At 35.0% G+C, this 17298-nt stretch overlaps 1 protein-coding gene across 5 annotated transcripts in view; it reads left to right on the forward strand.

Moving 5' to 3' along the window:
* The window catches only part of LOC136032649 (uncharacterized), a 49888-nt gene that overhangs the window by 8467 nt on the left and 24123 nt on the right, over positions 1 to 17298 (forward strand). For all 5 annotated transcript variants that reach the window (XM_065712930.1, XM_065712927.1, XM_065712929.1 and 2 more), the window contains 4 exons: positions 1639 to 1848; positions 5703 to 5919; positions 8638 to 8882; positions 13738 to 13807. In XM_065712930.1, coding sequence (XP_065569002.1) covers positions 1639 to 1848; positions 5703 to 5919; positions 8638 to 8882; positions 13738 to 13807 — 742 coding nt within the window. The remainder of the gene's footprint in view (positions 1 to 1638; positions 1849 to 5702; positions 5920 to 8637; positions 8883 to 13737; positions 13808 to 17298) is intronic.

Here is a 17298-nt window from a genome sequence, read left to right on the forward strand (position 1 = left end):
CCCCTCAACATGTCTGCAAGTTTCAACCTTATACCCTCAGCCGTTCTTAGAATATTGCAAACTGGATAAACTGGATGCACATAGTGTTTTTTGATTCAGTTTAACATACCCCTCAGCATTCTCAGTTTCACCTTGATACCCGTAGCCTTGTATATACTCAGAATCAAGCATTTCCTTTTTTCCTAATGATAAACAACGGACAAATTGCAAAATTCACAATCCTTGCTTTTGGAGCTGTAGGGGACATGACATCCCTGGATGCATAGACCTTGTGACTAGTTTGAACAGAATGACAACATTTCAAAATTTCGAATGCTGTTGAGCAGAGGGGGTATCTAAAAACGTACAAAGATGGGGGCTAGTTGCCCTCCTGTCACTCTTCAACATCTCAACACACCTTTTTAGTTTCAACTTAATACCCTTTTCACAACCAGCAAGAACATTGTGCGTCTGGATTGTGTTTTGCCCCCTTCTCAACCTTTCTTTGAAGTTTTGCCTTAATGCACTAAGCCTTTTTGGAGACCCGGGATCAAACATGCCCTCTTTTAAAATAGAAAACGTTATATTTTAGCAATGGACAACTTGCATAACTTACAGCCCTTGCCCTGGGGGCTGGTAGGGGTTGTCAACCCCAGAGACATTTTTTGTTTGGCCTTTGTACTATTTTGAACAAAATGGCTATCTCAAAATTTTGGTGTTATGCATTTAGAGGGAAAGGGTCTGTGTTGGGGAGGGGGAATGGCTGCCCTCCGGTCACTCTTGACTCTTGAAAAGGGCACTATAACTCTCGATTTCCAGTCGAATGAGCCCCCTCTGAAGTTTATACGATCACCTCTTCCATATGAAGTGCCTCTGGTAAAAAAGACAATGATAACAAATAGAAGCCTTATTGCCCCTTACTATAGGCAGCGTTAGTGCTTTGGCTCTGAAAAAATGGCTACATCAATTCTTAAACTTATCGTTAGTGTTTTTCACATAGCAAATATTTCGGAGTAAGCGAAATATCTTCATATGAAAACATCGGTAAAAAAAAGCTATTTAAAGTCCCAACGGTTTGCTTGTGGTTAAAAAAAGTGGCTACTTCAACCATAGTAGAAAAAATAAACTGGTCAGAAAACATCGTCATATGAGAGAAATGGCCTCCCAGTCTGTAAAAATTGTTGCTTGGCCTCAAGAATTATCACTTGCGACCACTTTTTTAATTTCGAAAAAAAATTCAGCTGGCCGTATTTCTGCTCTGGTTATAAATTCCTATGGACCATTTCATATGGTCTATAGGTCTATATGGTCTATATTTTCATATTCTTACTGTTCCTCATTACATTTATGTTGTATTACATGATACTTGGAGCACTTTTACTTCTTATTATAAGTAATATTTACTCTAAAGACCAGGTCAAGACTTCCCCTGTGAATTGAACATTAGACAAAAATTCTTGTGGAAAAAATCCTAAGGCCTGAAAAAAAAATCCCAGTGTATTATATAATAGTGGCAATATTCAATATATAGGCCTAACGTACTTCTTGGGGGTAATTTTTAATGCGTATACATTCCCCTCTCTCGGGTAGAATCACAAGGAGTAGCTGACATGCGCTTGGCCACAGAAAACGAGTGTTGATTTCTAGACCTTTTTTCAGAAATGGTATCCTATTCTTGAACGGTATGGCGCCAAATTACCCCTCGAATGCCCTTTACATCCACAAAGAGAAATATTTTGGAAGCAAGAAGCTGGAAAAGGTAGACATAGAAGCAATCAATGGACTTGTCTTTTTTGTGGAAAGTCTTTTCAATCTGAGAAGTTTATAGATACACATATGGAGAAGAGACATGAAGACTGTTTGTATCTGGTATTTTCTTTTTTTTTTTTGCTTCTACTATAATCTTTTAAAGACACCTATAAATGAGGGGGGGGGGTCTAAACTTCTGAAAAATCAAGTCTTTTAAAATGTTCCTTATAATGTTCTATTTATTTCGAATAAATTACCCATTTTATTTTGAGTCGGCTTACCCTGAAATATTGCCCCAATCAACTAAAATAAACAGCTATGTATGTGCATAATCCCTTACTTCGTAAACTTTTATTACTGTAGTTCTCGTCATTATATGCCTCCCCTAGTAAATGATTGTAACTGTTATTGTTTAGGGGATATATAACCTAAATCGAATTATTTGTCTTTGGTATTGGTTTGGCCTTCGATATTTTGAACAATGTGGCTTTAAAACTGTATTTTTCCTAAGTACTTGACTTAGGTCTCCTGCCGGGCGCTGCTCAGCGTAGAGAGTGACGTCTGCTTCCTCCATGCGGTTCGGTCTAGTGCGAGCGTTTGCGCTTCACTCGGTCTAACGTTTGCCATCACCAGGAACTCAGACAGGCTGTCGGACCATCGTTTCTTCGGTTGGCCACGAGGTTGCTTCCAACGGCTTTCATGGGGTCAAAGATTTTCTTTGCTGGTTACTGCAGGAGCATCCGAAGTAGAAAGTAGCCAAGTAGTCAATTTAAAATTATCAGTTGGCTAAGAGCGTATCTTAGACTTTAAGTCTTCTTGTGCATCCAGATGTGGTTAGGGCATTTAAGAAAAGTCTGTCTCTCCTCAAGTATGCTGCACCCCTCACGTATTCCCTCTCGAGTTGTAAAGATGCTTTTAGGTTTCGTAGGTCATTGGTACAGCTGCGTCTGAGGGAAATCTTTGGCCTGACTCTTCGTTGGGAGGACGGAATTGAAGAGTCAAGTTTCAGACATTCGAATGGCGTGTCCTAGGTATCTGCATTTGCAGATTTTGTATGAAGTCTTTTAACTTCATAATAGACAGCTCGTATCATATTCCATAATTTAATTTAGCAGCGAAAATTCCTGAAAGCGGAATTGTAAAATGTAGTACTTAACGTAAAAGTTGTATATGCTTATATAATTGATGTGTTTTTTTTTTAGTTTTGACTAGAAAATATAGTTTATTCATAAATATTACTTGCATATAATGAATCTTAAGATTATAATTGTACACACTGGACTAACAAACAATGGACTAACATAACAAAAAATAATTCTTAGTTACTAAGACAAAAGTTGTAATACTAATTGTTTTATTTGTTTTGTTAGATTGAGCTACAACATAGTTTTTGTATGAAATAAAACTTGGCCTTGTGCCACAGAAGATGTCACGAAAGAACTGTTAATAGTAGCAGGTGTATGTTTGTTAAATTAGTAATTACAAGAAACTGGCTATAGGTTTCTTTCTATAAATGTATTAGTTACAAGATTTGTCTGGCAATTAAACTAGAAACGCCTACACATGTTTAGTCCTTAATAATTGTCAGTCCTTGATTGTTAGTCCTTAATTGTTTATAGTAAATAAGCAAAACATATGTGTCTTGATAGTTACATAGAAACACCGAATATATTCAGAAAGGAAATTTATGGATCGATGCTTGCATTCAACATAAATAAGTATATGTAGATAAATGTGCTAACGCATAATTATTGGTGCTACTACTGCTGACAACCCATCGCAGCACCAAGCCACATAAAACCAAAACGCTTTACGTGCTCCATCATCCTTATATAATGAAAGCTTCATTTTGATTATTCTTTTCTGCCTCCTGGGAAGTTCCTATTCCCTTCAAATCTTTTCTATTGACCTCTTTTCACTTCATTCTAGGATGACCTGCTTTTTTAGCCCCAAGACAAAGCGCGATTGTTTCACACCTGTCATATTCAATCTGTAAAACGTGACCGAATCGTCATCGTCTGTTTCTTAACAGTCCTGGACAGGGGGGTAAATTTTCGTACAGTTTATTGTTTTACGTATTGCCAATCAAACGATAGCCAAAATCTTTGCTTAGACAATTTCTCAATTTCTTAGATATTTCTTATAATAATATCTAGTATATTAACTTTCATTGGACCAGAAGATGTCTGGCCGTGAACGTTTGAAAGTGCCGACGTTTCAGAGCCACACTTGATCGTTGCAACCGTGTCCTAATCATAGCACGAAGACTTGTGTTCGTACTTTTCGAACGTTTTTCCATTACAAAAAAGTGCCTTGCGGTTTGTCTATTTTGTATCTTATACGTCCTTACTACATCCTGCAATCTTACTGTAGGCCAAATGCTATCTAGGTTTTAAGTCTATTCGCTCAGTAGGTTTTCTTGTTATCTAACATCACCTTTTCATCATAATCCATTCTTACTTTAGGCTACTTAGAGTTTTCAACATTACTTTTTAAACCCATTCTCACATCCTAAACATTCAAAACTTTATTCCTTTCATACTAAGTATTCATTCCAGTATTTTAAATCATCTATATTTTTTTTTTTAATTCTTAAATTCGCAGTGCCAGGTACAATTAAATATCTGATTTGCCGCTAGTCTTTTATCGAGGTTTTCAGATTGCTATTGAATCTTCTTTTGAAAGAGCCAACAGAGAATAACTTCCTCAGGAAGTTATTCTTCCTCTGGATAACTTCCTCAGGAAGATCATTCCAGATCGAAATGCAACATCGGATGAAGCTGTTCTTTAAGTACTGTGTTCTGTGCTTGCCAACCTCAAGATAATTAGATCGAGCTGTGTGCCTTCGTGTCTTACTTGTTGTTGGGCAGTTTGAGGCACAATACAAGAAAGAACCTTTATTATAGAGGGTTTTACATTCCAGTTTGATACCATGTTCATGTAGCTCCCGTTGTGTTCCTTTGGACAAAGTCGATCAAAATGATTCATGCAAAAGGGGATAAGACACAACTCTGCTTGACTCCTGATAATCCGCCTAATCATAGCAGTTTTTTTCCTTGTGCATAGCACTGGTCACGTTAGTGGAGTTATGTGGTAGGCCTATGCGATAGAAGGTTAGCACCTTCACTCAAGCTTCTCTATCACCTGGATCTGATTCATAATTTCTGAAACTTAGGCCTAGTTGGGATCTGATAGTTATTTATGAACATTTCTCGATTTTTATTGCAGATGTGAAAGTGTGGCAATGCATTCTCTTCTCTTACCAGAACAAAACTGTTGTTCTCTTAGAAATTTATGAGCAGCATCTCATAGTCTAAAAAGTATCATTATTCTAAGCAATTTTCTTCCTACAATTGTGCTAGTACATCTGTAATTACTACCCTCACTTTATCACCTTTCTTATAAAGAGGCTTAGTCAAAGTTTTTATTGTATAGTTTTTATAGTTTTTATTGTATACAATTGCTTCACTTAATTCCTTAAATTGTCAGTCTACACTAAAACTTAATCAACAGAAATGTGTTTTCTCAGAGGAGTTTATTTTGTATATATTTCTATTTTTGTATATTCCTTTTCTTCCTGGACAGGACTCACCAACCTTGTAGACATAATTTTCTTCTCAAACCTCTACTTTCCCCCCTTCTTCTTCTTTTTTCAATTAAAAAAAGGTCACGTGTCTCTAGCCTTTGAGAGATCTTCTAGTTTGTGTATTATGTCCTTACCATAAACAATAGCGTTTTTCATTTCAGATCCACCGTTTTCCTGCTTCCTTCCTTATACATTGTCGAATGAAGTAGGTCTCGCTATACTTGTCCTATATTTTTCTAACTTTACTTTCTATATTTTTTACTTTTAATAGTTTTATTTACTTTACCTTTAGTACTTTTTTCTTACTGACTTTTGTAGCACTTTTCTCGGTATAGTTTAATTATTTAAGGCCTTAAGATTTCACTTTGTTGTTTTTATTTCATTCAAGAGTGAAGACGCCGTGTGTCTTGCCGATTTTTGTGATGTATTCCGGTGTGAAGTACTTGAAGCTTTGCGTCAACGTGATCTGAGGAACCCAATGCCAGAATTTACAACAGATATTGACATTTGGAAGGACCAAGACATACTGAAAAGTGCTTTACAAAAAACAGCATCGAGGGATTTAATCTTGTATCAAAAGCCGAAAAAAGATGAACAAAAAGGACGTAAGTTTTATTTTTTAATGTTCTAAACCAATATTAAAAACTGAGTATTGGATCAGCTTGGCCGCGGTAATTCAGAGGGCGTTATGTTTCGGAATATAAATTTGAAAAATGTAAAAAAAAAAATATAATCTTGTCAAAAGCCGAAAAAAATGACAAAAAAGGACATAAGTGTTATTTTTAATGTTATAAACCACTATCAAAGACTGAGCATTGGATCAGCTTGGCGGTGGTAATTCAGAGGGAGTTATGTTTTGGACCATAAATTTAAAAAAATAATCTTGTCAAAAGCCGAAAAAAGATGACAAAAAAGGACGTAGTTAAGGATCCCCGTATCACAAGGAATTCTGAGAAATTTGTTATCCCTCTATTTTTTTTTCAAAAATTGGGAAATGTGGTATTTAAGAAATAGGCAATATTTTTACTTAGGTGTATAGGCTACATTTAGCTCTTATGATTTTGCCTGGTAATATCCAGTGTTTATTTTTTCAGAGGCAAACTACTCATGTTCCTTATCCGTTGACCAGGGTTGAAGGACTTTACAATTTGAAGATTTATAACCATAATTTTCTTTTACCGAAGTACCAAAATTTTGTGGTAAATTGTAAAAAGGCAATATTTTCGGTTAAGTATTTAGGCTACAAGTAGTTCTATGATCCTGCTTGGTTATCATAGGCAATTTCATGTATTTTGTTATTATCCAAAATAATCACTTGGTGATAGCTTAGTGGATACAGCCAAGCCCGTGAACAATTGGGGCCGAAGGTGTATCCAAGATTTTTGTGGGAATGGGAGGTACAAAAAAAAGAAACTACAAAAGTATCAAAAATTTCTTATACGGGTATTTGTTACTTTTTGCAAGTCGGATAATTATTTTTTTTGGGTTGGGAGAGTTCAGGCCCAGCAACACCCCCCCCTTCTGTTATGCAAGGAATTCTCTTGTATAAATAAACAAGGTTTACAAGTTTTTGCGAGACAGATAGTATGAGGATAAGAGGAAAATTGGGAAGGCGTTGTATTATGAATTAAGTAGTTGTGGAGTGGATGTCTCTGTGTTAGAGCTACAAAGGATCTGAATTGACACATTCAATCAAAATCTTAAGATAGTCATTCGGAATAGTTGAAAGATCCAGTAACTGTGTCTCCGAGCAAGACCCCCCCCCCCCCCGCACAACCTTCGGGACGAAGACTCGAAGTTATGCAATTCGCCTAATTGCTTACGTATAGTGTTTGTTTGTGAAAAGGTCGGCATGTCTGATTTAAGCAAACGTTTGCACCACTAGGTCAGTGGTGTTGATCCTGTGAGACGCGTGTGAAAAGATATGCTAGAATTCATTTTGGATTAAATCCATTGAGCAATTAAATAACAAAAATAAACAAGTTTTTTCGACTGAAAGTAAGGAATAACATTAAAACTTAAATTAAAGTTTTTTAGTTCTCTTAAAGAAGTTTCTTAATTTTCTAATTAAACGACCCTTTGGTTTCAGGAGTCGTTCTTAAAAAAATTGGAGCAAAATTTAGTTTCGGAATGTCTATTGCTGTCTTTTTCTTTGTTATTCTGTTCTGAAAAAGTATATGTTGCACATTATAAATGTGCGCTGCTATTTTGGCCCTAGTACTGCAGCACTGCTTAGTGCTGCAGTGAGTTTTCATTAGTAGGAGTATCACTGCTTCTCAGAATATCTCTAGGCTAGTTTGATATGTATTTAATTCAACATCTTCAGTTTAATGCAACAGGAAAACAGGAATAAAAGAAAATCCCAAGAAATAAAAAAAACTTATAAATTATAATTTTGAATCTTACATACTTGTTTTGAGACTTAATATTATTTATACTTTGACATAATGATTTAGTAAAACTCTACTCAATTCCAGTAACGTTTCTGATTCGAAATCTGACGATAAACTCCACTAAACAATGTAAACAATTCTTACCTACTTATTTATGAATTTCCATTTTGCAAAAAAAAAGAGCCGCTTTGAAATACTAGGGCATACAGAATCTTTTTAATGACAATTATTAAAAATAAATCCACTGCCTTACATCACTGGTACACAGTATTACAGAAATGGGACTTGATAGATTGACAATTAAATTAACAGTTACATTTTATAACGGGCACTAATAAATAAACAGGTGATCCAGAATGATGAGACAAAGATAAGTAAATGTTAAAATGAGTACAGTTTAACCCCTTTCTTATGATCACTTTCCATCCCTTTTGAAGACGACCGGATGTGCTTACACATAATGAAATTAATGGATGATCTGTGATGAAATATTTATTACAACCATCATCGGGGAGGATACAGCCCCACTCTAACAGAAAAAAAGATGTCCGGAACAATTCTAGTATTCAAATTTTCGCCAAAACTCTAATTCATTTTTGCTGACTTAGAAAGTTGTTGTGCTGGGTGAATGGATGTTATTGTTTAACAAATTGAAGATTAGTTTTTTGCTAAAATTTGAAATTCAAAATTCGTCAATTTGAAATTGGTCTTTTTGCTGACTCAGAAAGTTGTTGTTCTGGGTGAATGAAAAATGTGAAAAATGGTGAATGAATATCATCATTTAACAAATTTGAAATTATTTTTTTGCTGAAATTTGTTTGCTGAATTTCGTTTATAACGTTTTTTTCTAAAAAAAAAAAAAAACTGAAATTCGTTTTGTTCTGACTTAGAAAGTTGCTGTGCTGGGTTAATGAAAACTACTTTTTATAGGATACAACAGCTGTAGTAAGATGAAGCAAGATCAACAAAGTGTCTTCATGGTTACGCGGGATAAGTATCCGCAGAAGCAGGATTGTTTGCAGTCGTCGTTATTTGCTGATTGCCGCAGCTGCAGTGAACATACAAATCAAAATGGAACAGAATTACCTGTGGAAGATGAAATCTGGATAGCATATAGAAAGCAGAAAGCTCTATGTAACGAAGAGAAAATGCAGAAAGTTAAACAAAAATGTGAAGTAAAGTATACAGTTTTCAGCTATTACAATAAAGCTATTGACATGCCATGCAAAAATTGCCAAACAAGGTTGAATACTTGAAATTTCTGAAATTATACATAAAATTTATTCCAGTTATTTCCATATTCTAGTTTCCAAAATTTTTCCACGTGGCCCGAATTAGAATTTTACGCCAGGGCTATAATAAATATAAAAACTTTTCTGTCAGAAAATAATATATCAACGAATAAAATAATAGCTGCAACAAACAATTTTAAAAGCGCAAATAGGATAAAAAACGTATAAAAAAATAGGAGAGAGTAAGAAAATTAGCTATGACTATAATTAATGAATAATTATGTATATCTGGATTTCGAAGCCTGTAGTACCTCTATTAATCCATAAGGATCAATATAGGCTTGGATGGAATCCTGTTTAAATGCCTCTATTTTTGGAAAAAAAAAGACTTAGCTCTGGGATAGGACATTTTACTTCCTTTGGAGGGATCTTGGGGGGAGGGATCTTTCAGGAACATGGTGAATGGAAAATATATTTTTCTTTCATTGGTTTAGTCTCGCCGGACGATGCCAAAATGGAGACTCAAATCCCTTGGTGGGTATATTTAAGAGTAGAATGAACAAAAGATATAGAAGCATTTTAAAACATAGGAAGCTAAGTATTGGTATTTAGATTGCTTTAGAAGAGGAGAAGATGAAATAGAAGAAAGTGGAATTCAGTCACCGCAAGACCTGCTAGCTTAAAGACAACTGGCCTATTTAACTTGCAAAGATAGTCCCAAAGTGACATAGGCCTATTCTACGGAGATTGTATTTTCACTTGAAATGGTTGACAGAAATTTGACGACTGAATTTTGACTTGAATGGTAGAAAGGGTTATATTATGTTTGAAATAAGATTCTCCTACTTAAGATCATTTGTTTGTGTTCTTCCCTGGATTTCAATTTTTTAGACAGGAATTTTATTTTGGTTGTTAAGGTAAGAACAGAGTTTTAAAAATTCAAATTTATATTGTTAGGTTTTCAAGAGTTGGCGATCATTATTTGCAGAAAACTTCAAAAAGAGTCAGAAACCCCTCAAAAATGACGTCAGTTTTGCTGCGACGTCATTTTCGACGGGTTTTAGGCTCTTTCTTAAAAATTCCTGCAAATTCGTTTTCAGAATAGCATTTTACTATTAAGATATATCTAAATCATAATTACTATTTTTGAATTAGCTGTGAGTGGCAATTTTTTATCACAAGACAGTTTTTCTTAGAAACAGGCTTTTAAACTCTTGGTTAATATGGACTGTTTTACCTTTTGGACCCCATTCAGGGCTCAAAATGGAATTTCCCCTAGGTGCAATTGTTGAATTATGAAAGAGCATGAAAAAGGTATCAAACGAATCACTTTCATCCCAGCTAAATTATGTTGTCAACCCCCTCCTATATGAGTGAACCCCCTCCTATATGTAATAATTTCTGTTGATTTTAATCCCTTTCACTTTCATCCCAGCTAAATTGTGTTGTCAACCCCCTCCTATATGAGTGAACCCCCTCCTATATGTAATAATTTCTGTTGATTTTAATCCCTTTCACTTTCATCCCAGCTAAATTATGTTGTCAACTACACATTAAACCACATTACTTTTGGTAAATCCTAGGAAATCTAGTTTTAATATGTTTTCACAAATAGTTGGTAGGAATATGGTTCAATCCCGCTTATAGGGCTGTAACGAGAGGAAGGATGAGATGGCTAGAACACGTTCTGCGGATGAATGATGACAGTTTGGCAAAGATTGTCCTTGTCTTCCAACCGTCTGGGGCCAAACGAAAAGAGAGTCGTGCCCGAATGGGGCTGGGGAATTTCGTAAGGAAAGATTTAAGGGAAATAGAAAACTTCATGGGAGGGTGTCAAAAGGTCTTTGAATAGATCGGAATGGAGGAGGAGCATGCGCAGCTTCTGTTGATCTCAGGTGGCTTAGTGCTGCAGTGAGTTGTTAGTAGCAGCTGTTGTAGTAGGTAGGATACTCGTATGGTCGTTAGAAGTAGTCCCTTTTCACCTTAAACAATTAACCTGCAATGCAGAATTCTAACCTTTCTCTTCATTAGGTCTGGACTGTCCCAAAAAAATAGCTTAAAGTCATTTCAGCTATTAAATGATTGACAAACAGGTATATCTATATACGCTTGCTTTGAGATTATGCCAGGAAATATTTTTCTTTTTCTGTTTTGGAATTTTTCTGTCTTTTTCTGTTTTCTGTTTTGGAATAGTCTAACGTTATTCCCAATTGACAAACGAGTTGAAAATTTATGAGACAAAATCCAATCCTCACCTCATCCAATTTTATTGTTATTTTTTCGTCATAGACACAGAGAAAACATTAATGCTGGACTAGGAGATTTTGTGTATCTAACAAAATAGGAGATTTCTTTTTGCAAAAATACTTGCAATGTGTGGATTTAATAAGTTTTTTTTCTTTGAAAAAAGTCTAAATGTTTGTGCTTTTTTTTTCCAATAGGCAAATTGTAGTTCTTCGTTAAATAGTACATTTTTTTTTATTGTTGACGTTTCATTTGTACGTTTTTTTTTTAGATTTTCACAAATTTTGTAAAGTTTATTTTTGAAGATTTAATTGATTTTTTTTATCCTGCTCCATTTAATAGGGAGAAAGGATTAGGTTCGTACCTAGTAGGTTTTTATACTCTTGGCACTCTCACTCTAATATTTTTAATTCTTGCTATTTGATTTCTAGTCATGTCAAGTTTCGTCCTCCCTCGGGATTGTACGAGCCTCTTTTTTTTTAGGGTTAAATGTGATGTTTTAATATGGACTAAGACACACGACTATTCGGAAAACTGCATGAGTTATAGATAATATTTGGCCAAAATAATGAAAGTGCTTTGAATGGCCTACAGATTATCAAACAGTTCGTGGTAACGAACTGTAGTAAGGAGCGACCCGGTTCAATAGTAAACGAAACTCTCAAAAACGGAATTTTAATGCTAAAAGATACATCAAAAGAATTGGATTTTTATGCTGATTTTAAATATATAAGTTCCATCAAATTTAGTCGTTGTCATCAAAAGTTACGAGCCTGAGAAAATTTGCCTTATTTTGGAAAATAGGGGGAAACACTCCCTAAAAGTCATAGAATCCTAACGAAAATCACACCATCGTATTCAGCGTATCAGAGAATCCTATAGCAAAAATTCAATCTCCAATCTACAAAAATGTGGAATTTCGTATTTTTTTTGCCTGAAGACAGATCACGGGTGCGTGTTTATTTATTTTTTTTTTTTGTTTTTTTTTCCAGGGGTCATCGTATCGACCAAGTGGTCCTAGGATGTCGCACGAGGGCTCATTCTAACGGAAATAAAAGTTTTAGTGCCGTTTTAAAGTGACCAAAAAATCGGAGGGCACCTAGGCCCCCTCCCACGCTCTTTTTTCCCAAAGTCAACGGATCAAAATTTTAAGATAGCCATTTTGTTCCGCATAGTCGAAAACCATAACAACTTTGTGTTTGGGTTTGACCTACTCTCCCACAGTCCCTGGGGGTGGGACTGCAAGTTGCAAACTTTGACCAGTGTTTACATACAGTAATGGTTATTGGGAAGTGCACAGACGTTTTCAGGGGGATTTTTTGGTTTGGGGGTGTGGTTGAGCGGAGGGGACTATGTGGGAGGATTTTTCCTTGGAGGAATATGTCATGGGGGAAGAGAAATTCAATGAAAAGGGCGCGGGATTTTCTAGTATTACTATAAAAAAAACAATGAAAAGATAAACATGAAAAAGTATTTTCAATTGAAAGTAAGGAGTAGCATTAAAACTTAAAACGAACAGAGATTATTACGCATATGAGGGGTTCTAAAAATACTTCAGCATAAAGAGCGAGGTATTTAGGAGGAGATAAATACTTCGCTCTTTATGCTAAAGTATTTTTAGTAATTTCAACTATTTATTCTGTGGCCTTTCTGATTCAGGGGTCTTTCTTAAAGACTTGGGACAAAACTTAAGATTTAGTGTAAAGAGCGAGGTATTAACGAGGGGACAAATCCCATCATATACATAATAAAAATATGAGGATATAAAAGTTTGTTACGTAAGTTAATTCTTAAGTTACGTATTTTTTTTTTTTACTAATAAAAACGTTCGTTAAAAATTAAAAGTTCTAGTTGCCTTTTTAAGTAACTGAAAAATTAGAGGGCAACTAGGCCTCCTTCCCCACCCCTTATTTCTCAAAATCGTCTGATCGAAACTAAGAGAAAACCATTTAGCCAAAAAAAGAATTAATATGCAAATTTCATTTTAATAATTTATGTACGGAGAGCCAAAATCAAACATCCAAAATCAAACGGAGTAATTTCTGTTCATTTTAAGTTTTAAGGTCGCTCCTTACTTTCAGTTAAAAAAACTAGTTTTTTTATTTAGTAACATATATAGATTATTGATTGTAGGGTTGGCAAAACAGTAATGAAAAATCAGGTAAAGTGAGCAATTATGCTCAGTGTCGATTCGTCAGGAGAGGAGTATTATCCATTTTGCTCTTTATTTATATATACTATATATTTATTTGCATTATATACATAATCATTGTTTATGTATTAACGGTTAGTAGATTGAATACAATGACCATAAGCAAAAAAAGAAAAAAAAACTACTGGAAAAATTTTCCCATTGTGGTCAAGGAGCTGCTCCGTTTGAGAATTCATTTGAGTTTGTAAATAAATGAAAGAGGTACATAAAGGGAATACTATTCAATAATACCGGTTAATGACTACGGTAATGGATTTACCCTACTATTCTTCCACCAAAGGTTTCAAGTGATTGCGCTAATTTAAAAGAGGCTCAAGAATTGATTTATTTCATATATTTTAGGATATGGTTGGTTTATGCACCGCAAATCTTTTAGCAAGCATGTCAACTAAGGATTTTAAGGATTTGTATGGTAAGTTTTTCGCCCAAGCCTTAGATTCTGCAATCATCTTGGTTTGTCTGTTCTCTCAGGAGTGTTAATTAAGGAGGGTTATTGCCCCTCCCTCCTAGATTTGACAAATACCTTTTTTGGGGTATTGTCTTTGACAAAATTGAAAAGAAGGAATAATGCCCTTCTGAATTTCGAAAATGAGATAATCATAGTGTAATATCCTAGATGAAATAAAAATTCTTTTAAGCCTTAATTAAATTATGTTGATAAATAGTAATTACGAGGCAATTCTGCTTTCTATTTAAATATTCTGTAAAAATGTTAGGTGTGAATCGGGCTTTAAGCAGTGTTTAAACAGCTCAAGTTCTGAACTCCAAATGCACCGTATTCGCGTGTGGGATGTTGTTTCAGATGGTATCAAATGTTAGTGTTATGATGTGGATATTTGTTCAAATGACCGACTAAGTAAGACTAGGGTATAGAAACAGAAGAATAGTAGTAGCAGTAGAACTTTTTAAGGTAAGGGAACAGGTTAGGTGAGACTTGTGTAACGAGACAGATAGTGATTGCCTTGAAGCTAAGGGGAGAGACCAGTTAGAGCTGACGTTAAGAAAAAGGATAAGTGTAGTTGTTTTAGTTTTTATTGAAGGTAAGGGGGGAGAGTTTTTATTGAAGTTAAGGGTAAGGCTGATGTAAGGAATAGGAATGATTGTAGTGGTGATAGTCTATCGAAAATATGGGATAGACTTCTTATCACTGGGGTAAGGAGCCGTACTTTTTATTGTAGGTAAGAGACTAGGTATGGCTGGATCAAGAAGACATAAGATAGGGTAATCTTGTAGTAATTGGGGTAATTTTTGTTTAGGTTTTCGGTAGGTTAAATTTCTAGAAGGTAAAACTGGGGTATCGAAGCAGAAGAGTTGTAGAAGGGCTAGTTTTTATTATAGCCTTTTTCGAAGGAATAATGCACTAGAACGCATTTCAAAGTGCCTTAATCAAGAGCTGCATGCTTCAATAGGAAAAAGTGAGACTTCAGAAAATTAAACATGAAGAAGGTTTATAGTGAAAGAAGAGAATTCATGGAAGTAGAATTCTTGTAAATAAAGAAAGATAATTGTACATCAGGAAAAGAAAAATTCTTTATTACTTCAAGCACAAAAAGATGGGTCTGAAGTACATTTGTGTGCGTTAGATGTTTCAAAAGCTCTTGACACCGTTTGTCGTAGCCAATTCTGGTATTCTCTTACTCAGCTTGGAGTGAATTTATCTGTTATATTTGTTCTTTGTTTTTGGTATGCTATTTTTTTATGTTCAACTCCAGTCAAGAAATACCTTTTTTGGTAATATCTTCATTCGTTTTGGACTTGGAGGGGGGGGGGTGGAGGTTGTCACCATACCTTTTTAATGTTCGTTGATATCCTGTGTTAACTAATGTTTTCCCTCAAAGACACTGTGCCTTTGATGAATTTGCTAGAAATATTACTATGACTGGAATTTTTCCTCTATACCCGTGTAATTAAATAAGTGCTTAGATTGAAGGGCCCTGATCATACTGAAGATTTTTTCTATTTATTTATTGCACAAATAATAGATGGCTTCTTATTCTAAATTTCAGACTTAAAATTGTAAAGTTCGACTAAAAAAGGCCCTTTGTAATTCTTTTCGTTTAGATGCGCCCTTCCTTATTGGCATCGCAAACCGTACGTATATACAATTACAGTCTCCTTATTTACATACGAACGCCATCTAGCTTTATCACATTATTAATGATAAAACCCAAATAGAAACATAATACAGTATTATACCGACTTTGGTCCATTTATAGTGGACCAAAGACACAAGAATTACTTTTGCTAACAGCACAACTGGTATATGTCTCGATATTTCTTTGAATAGCACTGCACATTCAGCTAGCCACAAAAGAGTTGTTTAAAAAAGAACGCCTAGGAAGTCTTAGGCTGTATTCAAATTTATCTAGACCGTTAATCGAAATTCAAATTTAAATGAGCTAAAATTTTGATAAACTCTAGTTCTGCCGTGTAATGCAACACTGTCCAAAGTACTAGTAGTTTTTAGTTTCTAGCCTCAAAGAAATGCCGCCAGGAAGTTTATTGAAAGGGAATAGGGACAGATGTGTGACAGACTTTTATTTTTACCGAAATTTAAATGGGAATATATCTCTTTTTCCTTCTAATATGCCCATTTCTGATCTCTTCTTGTTTCCCAGGATCACTGCCACTCTTTCCCGCCTTTTCAGCGTCCATGCGTGTCATCCTGATAGCAAAAAATTTCGAATAACTCGGCTTGAACGCTATTAAGTATTATGTTTCTAAATTGTCTTTCCCTGTAAAAAACACCCAGCAACGGAAACGTCGATTCGACGCCCTATGCGCCAGCAATGGCTCTGAAGGATCTTTATCCATTATCCTTCTAAATTGTCTTACTGACCATAAAGTAGGCATAGCTAGCTGAATATGCAGAATATAGGCCACTTACATTGTTAAAAGCTTTTATTTGTTGACTTTTCGAGCCTTTTTCTTCTTCATCGTGAAATTTATCGGGAGGGTATGGGGGAGATGTTAGACAAGAGCTTTGTTTTTGCCGGAATTTAAGTGGTGGAGTTTTTCCTACTTATACACAAATTGTTAATGCCTTCTTGTTTTCCAAGGATGATTGTCACCCTTGGCTCTTTACACGTCCATGTGTGTCATCCTTATGATAAAAGATTTTTTCGGAGAACTCACCTTGAAAACAGTTTACTATTATATTTCTGAATTACTTTATTGACCACATAATATCTATGGCTAGCTGAATCCGCACAGTATAGGCCATTTACGCTGGTTATAACATTGTTTCATGAAAATTACATGTCTTTTTCTTCTTGTTGTTTTTCATCTCTCCGGTAGAGCATAAATTATTAAACCTGAATAAATTGTTCACTGATAAGAAAGGATCCTTCGGTGTTTTGATATGGGTTTAATAGACGTCAAAAACTACTAGTGCCACTGACAGTGTAGTGTTACATGACAGAACTAGAGTTACACAAAACAAGCATAAATCTAATTCAAAACTAAATTTCGATTAATTGTTTCTGTTAAACCTATTTTCAATGTATTTTTCAATATTAATAAGTACAATAGTATATGCTCAAGAGAACATAAAAATCTTAGAAGAAGAAAAAAATCTCGTGATTTTGACGAAACAATGCTTTTAATAAAAATTTCTAACAATGCTATAATGTAACCTATAACCATACATACAAACCCATACCAAATAAACCCGAATACTATAGTTTATGGTGCATTTAAACTCATATTTCAGGGCCAAAAAAATCCTGTCTTATCAGTTCGCAATTTACTTAGGTCCAATAGTTTATGCTAAAGAGGGTGCACTTGAAAGAAAGGCATGTGTTCTTGACGAACCAGTGTTTTTAATAGAATAAGTGTGTCATGCTAGCCCTATGTCATGCTAGCACTATATCATCTAGCCCTGATTACCTCATGACCTTATGA

Source organism: Artemia franciscana, chromosome 11 (assembly GCF_032884065.1).
Source record: "Artemia franciscana chromosome 11, ASM3288406v1, whole genome shotgun sequence".
Taxonomy (NCBI): domain Eukaryota; kingdom Metazoa; phylum Arthropoda; class Branchiopoda; order Anostraca; family Artemiidae; genus Artemia; species Artemia franciscana.